Source organism: Portunus trituberculatus, chromosome 38 (assembly GCF_017591435.1).
Source record: "Portunus trituberculatus isolate SZX2019 chromosome 38, ASM1759143v1, whole genome shotgun sequence".
Lineage (NCBI taxonomy): Eukaryota > Metazoa > Arthropoda > Malacostraca > Decapoda > Portunidae > Portunus > Portunus trituberculatus.
Genome location: NC_059292.1, coordinates 27,784,043 through 27,791,172, shown reverse-complemented (window position 1 = coordinate 27,791,172; position 7,130 = coordinate 27,784,043). Strand labels below are relative to the sequence as shown.

At 42.3% G+C, this 7,130-nt stretch overlaps 1 protein-coding gene across 2 annotated transcripts in view; it reads right to left on the bottom strand.

Annotated features, from left to right (window-relative positions):
- Window positions 1-3,412: 3,412 nt before the first annotated feature.
- Window positions 3,413-7,130, bottom strand: part of LOC123514815 (protein bric-a-brac 1-like) — a 44,097-nt gene continuing 40,379 nt past the window's right edge. The window contains exons 9-11 of one of the 2 annotated variants that reach the window (XM_045273030.1): window positions 6,679-6,809; window positions 6,393-6,540; window positions 3,413-4,076 (exon numbers count right to left, since the gene is read on the bottom strand). In XM_045273030.1, the coding sequence (XP_045128965.1) occupies window positions 6,417-6,540; window positions 6,679-6,809 (255 nt within the window). In that variant the 3' untranslated portion in view covers window positions 3,413-4,076; window positions 6,393-6,416. The remainder of the gene's footprint in view (window positions 4,077-6,392; window positions 6,541-6,678; window positions 6,810-7,130) is intronic. The other variant, XM_045273029.1, reaches the window with a different exon arrangement.

Below are 7,130 nucleotides of genomic sequence, written 5' to 3'. Positions count from 1 at the left end.
AACTACTGAACCAGGGCCAAGGAGCCAAGTCTGCTCTGTGCGCCAAGAACATGGGCAGAGGAGGTGGCTCTAAGTGTGACTCCAAACTCTGGAAGTGGGGTGCAAAAGGGAGCAACATGGAGAAGGTCAGGGAAGAGGGAAAAGTGGGCGAGAACCAACTCTACCCTCATTAGCCCCTGAATTCCCAAACCACCAGCCCGGCAACAACTCATTAACGAGGAGGGGCCATACGGAAAAACCGGCCTCCTAAAACTCGAGAAACAGAAGAAAAAACGCCAAGGTACCAACCATGAAAAACGTAACAGCAGAAGGCGGTGGCATAGTAGATACGGTGGTGAGCGTGGGATCGGGCAGACGTCCATGCGTAGGTTCGAATCCCACCACGTACAGCCTTAAAACACTTTGCCATTTGTCGAGTGGTTTAAAGTTACCTACATGTCACCATGATGCCCAGTTCTAGGTGGTTACACTCAAGATGAGCTTGGGTGGTGATATGGGCCCTAATATGGGTACCACTATAAATAAAATTGCCTGCGCCATTAATGGGCGGAAGCTGAACAGCGCTTCCCATACACTCTTCAAGTGTGCCTACAGGCGCTATAGGCCTTACCGTAAAAAAAAAAAAAAAAAAAAAGCACGAGAAGAAGAGGCCATCTGAAAAACAAAAGGCGCAAAGACGAATAAGGTGAGCTGCTTCTGACTCAGAGATGCCTCTGTTCATTTTCTTTCTCCTTGTCAGCTAGTGCAGCCTAGACTTATCTAGATGTTTTTGGTGGTACTTTTCGCAGTCTGTTATCCCCATCTCTTGAAATGAGGGTTGCGTTGCTCCACTATAGCACAGTGCACTTAGCTGAGCGAGTCTTCTTTTAAAATAAACTCATTTTGGACGGTGTCTGGTTCAGTCATGATAAAGACAGGCTGGCTGGAAGATGTGTACTACAGTAAACATTAATACGAGTCAAGGAAAGTGCCGTTATCATTAATCATACGAAATAAAACCAGAGGAATGCAACACTTACACATTCTATTTATTACAGAATAGAAAACAGTTTACACCTAAGAAAAGGCGAATAAAAAAAAACGATAGCAAGAATTTTTTTTTTTTTTTTTTATTTATACCATGTCGACTTTTCACGGGAATTTATGGGCTAAAAGGGATAATTTTTTGGGATACCTCCTATCTTTAAGCCCACCCGCTAGGAAACCATTGGTCCGAGTGAGGAAGCCCAACCTACACTCGAACCGTGAACAGGATTCGAATCTCTCTCTCTCTCTCTCTCTCTCTCTCTCTCTCTCTCTCTCTCTCTGTGTGTGTGTGTGTGTGTGTGTGTGTGTGTGTGTGTGTGTGTCTGTCTGTCTGTCTGTCTGTCTGTCTGTCTCTTTCTCTCTCTCTCTCTCTCTCTGATGTCACCATAAGGATAGGACCACTGACGCACCTTTTAAGTCACCTGAACTAACTTGTGTGATTATATTTACAGACTGTCCGCAAATGTTAAATAAAGAAACGTTTTCAATGCGAAAAAAAAAAACCGGATTAATTTATGAAATACCGGTATACCACTATTATATTTGCTTATCGAACCGAAACATATCTGTACGTTTCAGAATACCGGTAATATTGATACCGACTTTTTTGTCGATACCGCACATCCCTAGTACTCACACATCTTCTGGCAGTGTCTACATACCAGCTCCTGGCCTATTGCATGGAAGGATTTTCGAATGACAGCATACACAAAAATAACGATTGAGGGGATCTAACAAACTACTGACTAATGTTTAATTAAGGCCATAACTACGGTAGTTGGATTGTTTCCACTTTTTGGGTCTTCTGCCTCGTATTCTTACTGAAAGGTGCCCGTCCAAGATGAACTCCAATCCCCTCCCGAGATTTAACAAGAAAAGAATAATAGTACATTATATCAGGCAGGCAATCTCACACTGGGTACCCCATGTCAAAATTCCACGCTCGTACATCGGCAGACAGATAGTTAAGTAGAGACTGGTGGAAAGGATTAATCTCGTGGACCATCCTACTACACTACACCCTTTGTCCATAGCACAGTCCGCCAGCAGGTCACATACTTCCATTGCAAAGACCACACACCTTACACGATCTATTCCTGGCCTTCCATAATGATATACGAGTATATTCCCTGCCTAACATCTGCTTCAATCTTGAGACCACATCAGATAAACTGCAGGATGTACTTCCTACAGAGTTCCCCGCAATAAACAAGAAAGCCATATATTCTATAGATCTTAAAACAAACACAACTAAACACGTACCTATATGGAGAACATAAGACGTAGCAGGTGTAACTAAGATGTAGTTCTCCATTCTTTCCTCGGAGTAGCGAAGACGTGGAGCGGCGTAGACCCACTCAGCGGGGAACAAACCGAGCAATGAGGCTAAGCGTGGTCCGTGGATTCGAACTTCCTACTGTTTCAAACTAATCATAAATGTTTCGGGAATAAGTAATGAGAGAGAGAGAGAGAGAGAGAGAGAGAGAGAGAGAGAGAGAGAGATATTCTTACTTAATCAATTTAATGCACAAAGGTTGTTAGTCCAGTAAACAAGGCGCATTGTTGTCGTTCGAGACAAACATGTCTTCGAAGCGATATGACAGACAACCCCCAAACAGTAATTACTTTTTTCATTGATGAATGTTAATCTAATTTATAATTTCTTTAAGACAATAAATGATATATGATCCCAAGAAGGGAAAGGTAACGTTAAATTCAATGCAAGATCAGGACAGATAAGGATTAAAAAGGATTAAATAATCCTCAAATTAAGTCATCACAAGGGAGCCCCCTCCAATGAAGAAATTTGTCCTGCTGCTATGCAACAAAGGCCATTTAGCTGCTAGATGTCATTAGTGGGGTTCGAATCGATGCCCCGCAATCTACCACCATCGTGGCAGAATGAGGCGCCTTTATCCGCGTGACCACTAAGGACACGGGGCAGATAAGGAGTTAAACATGAAATCAGTTACAAATGAAGTGTATTTACTACTCCAGAATAGTTTATCAAAGAAAATTAATAATACATGATATCTAGAAAAGGAGGATAACGTTAGGTAGTGTTGCAAACAGATGAGAGAATAGAGGAAGGTAAGGCAGCAGAACAAATGCTATTGCCTTTTGGGTGATTATCTCCACTATTGGGTTTTACTCCTCTGAACGAAGAAATATTTCGGGTACTTATCGGCTAGCTGTTATACCTAGACAATAAATATTCTAATGTTGAATATACTACCAATGATAATAATGTCAATGTAGGTAATAATGAGCGCTGACCTTGCACTGACAGGGCAACGACTGCTGGTTGCCGGTGATCAGGCCTTGGTGAATTACACACACACACACACACACACACACACACACACACAGGATCTACAGCGTAACTAAACAAAGGAAACTTGCCCTCAATGACTTTATTTAATAATCTTTTTGGTCACTTGGTTCAATAAACATTTCAAATAATCTTCACACACACACACACACACACACACACACACACACACACACACACAAAATAAAATAGTAATAATGCTAATAATAATAATAATAATAATAATAATAAAAATAATAATAATAATCATAATAATAATAATAATAATAATATCTTTATCGTTCCTTTCACATTTTCGAGTTTGAGTAAGTACGTATTATAATTCTTTTATTACACGGTAAAACAAATACGTTGGTGTTTATTCAGTTATCACATGAGAAGAGCCAAGCATTTCCGGCCACGCTAGAGATGTGAGTCGGGTACCATCACATAATATGGAAGCTATGATATACTTCAGTACTCATCGCTTCCTGATAGCCTTAATTGCATCGCCCACACTAGACCACCACCACCACTACCACCACCACCAGCCGCCGCCGTTCAGACCTTCTACTGTGGATCGGTCCTCGTGTGCCAAACTGCAAACACAGACACGGAAAAAGGGAAGGTGTTTCTTGTCAGTTTGTACGAGTACCAAGGAGGATCTTCAGAACATCTCTCCGGGTGCTTGCTGCTGCTGCTGCTGCTGCTGCTGTCGCATCTCCTCGCACTCTGAAGGCTGGTGGAAGGGAGAGGATGTGGATTAATGTGTGTGTGTGTGTGTGTGTGTGTGTGTGTGTGTGTGTGTGTGTGTGTGTGTGTGTGTGTGTGTGTGAAATGTGTATATATATATATATATATATATATATATATATATATATATATATATATATATATATATATATATATATATATATATATATATATATATGCTGTCTATAAGGTCCTCTATCAAGGGCAATGGGTAGGAGTCTGGTACCGTCACTTTATTTAATTTCCTGTAGTCGGTGCAAAATCGACTACTACCATCTGTCTTAGATGTTAACAGGCAGGAGAAGCCCAGGGGATATACTAGGTTCTGCAAGGTGATGACAGAGCAGATAGTCTACCTCTTTTTTCATCAAATCTCTTTTAATGGGTGAAATGCGATAGGCTGGTTGTCTTATAGGCTTGATGTCATTAGACATTAATGCTATATCATGTTGAATAGTAGTACAAAGTCCTGGAAGGTCACCTGTGATTTCCGAAAAGTCTAGCAATAACTTTTTAAGATCAGACTGTTGTGAAGGTGTTAAGGAAAGAAACACCTCATCAAGGTTGGACATGATTTGGCTGTTTGAGGGGCGTCCTTTAGGCGATGAGAAGAGGAATTCGATATCGGACTCTTCCTCGGGGGGCACAGGACCAGACTCCTTCCCTACCAGACATACAGGTACAGTGCGAGACAAGTCGTCCTCTGGTTCTCTGGAGTGGTAAGGTTTCATTAGATTAATATGAACTAGTCGGGAATCCTTACGACGGTCAAGAGTGTGGACCACATAGTTTAATGGTTTTTGAGCCACAACATAAGGTCCCATGAACTTACTGTGAAGAGCATTGCCTGGAGTGGGGAGAAAAGTAAAACCTTGTCTCCTGGTTTGAAACTTCTCATGACAGATTTGGGAAGAGAATTTTGTTGCATTTTAGTTTGAGATTTGAGGAAGTTTGATTTAGCAAAGATCTGACTTCACTGATTTTATTCTTAAGGTTACTGATGTAGTCAGACACACTGGGGCTTGAAGGAGTATTTTGAGTAAACCATTGATCCTTTAATATTTTGAGAGGCCCCCTGATCTGTCTACCATAGAGTAATTCAAAAGGGAGTAACCTAAAGAATCTTGAGGAGATTCTCTTAAAGCGAAGAGAAGGAAAGAGATACTTTCATCCCAGTCTCCTTGATGCTCCAAGCAATACTTCTTCATCATGGATTTTAATGTTTGGTGAAACCGCTCCAGACAGCCTTGGGATTGGGGTGGTAAGCCGAGGAGGTTACATGGTCGATGTTTAGCTCATTCACTATCTGTTGGAAAAATTGCTAGTGAAATTGCTACCCTTGTCAGACTGAATTTGTTTTGGAATTCCTACCGAGGTGAAAAAATGTATTAGATGTTTTACAATGGTCTTTGATGTGATGTTCTTAAGAGGGAATGCTTCAGGGTACCTGGTAGTGGGATCCATGAGGGTTAACAAATACTGATTCCCTCGTTTGGTTTTGGGTAAGGGCCCTACGCAGTCCAGAACGATCTTTTCGAAGGGCTCCGTCTGAACTGGAATAGGCGTCAGAGGAGCTGGCACAAGGCGTTCGTTAGGCTTACCCACAATTTGACATATGTGACATGTTTTTACATAGTGTGACACATCCTTTTCATTCCTGGCCAAAAAAATGTTGAAGAGCCTTCTTGTAGGTTTTTTGGATGCCTAGATGACCTGACAATCCATCATGAGCTAGTTCTATAATGGCTGGTCTTACAGACAAGGGGATGACAACTTGATGTATTTCTGACCAGGTGTCTAGTTGTTTCAGTTCAAGAGGTCTGTAGGCACGCATCAGGACTCCTTCCTGATAATAAAAACAAGGCAATTTAGACATATCCTTTGTCTCACTGGCAACATGTCTGACCTTAGCCAAAGTGATATCCTGTTCCTGAGCATTAATCAAATTCTCCTTTGAAAAGATGTTATTGTACAAGATGTCAGTAGAGGCAATCATTGGTGGAGGAGGTGGTGAAGGGGCATGGGACTTAGACTGAGACCTGGTGACTGCACACACTTGGAAGAAGTGAGGGGATGTTTCGTCCAGGGTCTTAGTGGGACTTTCTTTTATATGTATATGTATATATGTATATATGTATATGTATATATGTATATGTATATATGTATATGTATATGGGGAGCCTATACAAAAATAGCCTCTTAGTGTTGTCTTATTAACGAGTGGTTTGGTAATGACATCCGTAGCCTCGAGTATTATTACTATCAACACGGCAGTACAATACAAGATAGATGAGCTAGCTACTTGTGGGTGGCGGCGGCGAGACGGTCACTTGGCCAGGGGCGGCCGCTGCTCTGGATGGTACTTGAACACGTGGCGGGAGAGGTGGCCACGCTGCCTGAACGCTACGCCGCACACCGAACATTTATACGGTTTTTCCCCCGTGTGGATCCTGTCAGGATAGAACAAGCACCACACTCAACAGTCAGCAAACACATGACAGTACACGCATTGTATTATCAAGGGTTCCAGCATCCTAAAGAACTTTTAACACTGAATGCATCTGCAATACTTTCCAAGGCTCCCTCACCTGATATGTCTCTTGAGATCCTCGGTCTGGTGGAAGCCACGGCCACACACAGCACAGTGAAGCGGCCGATGCGCGGTGTGGGAGGCCATGTGGGATCGATGCTCGCCCCTCGCTATGGTTTGCCCACACACCTGTCATTACACGGCGATGGTAAGACTGGCAGGCAGACAAGGGACGTGGAGGAAAGGAGAGAGCATGGGAGGTAAGGAAAAGAACAAGAGACTGAAGGAAAGAAGCAAAGAAGTGGCTTGGAGTACAAGAGGAATATAGCCAAGGGAGGAAGAAAGTAGGGAAGAGAAAAAGAAGAGGATGAATAGCAAGGAAAGGAGTATATTATGAAGGGGGGTATGAAGAAGAAAGGATACAAGTGAATGAAAGGTCGAGGCAAGGAAGGAAGAAAGGATGAACGAAGAAAGGACAAAACCTTGGGTTACACAACTCGAGGATGCTAC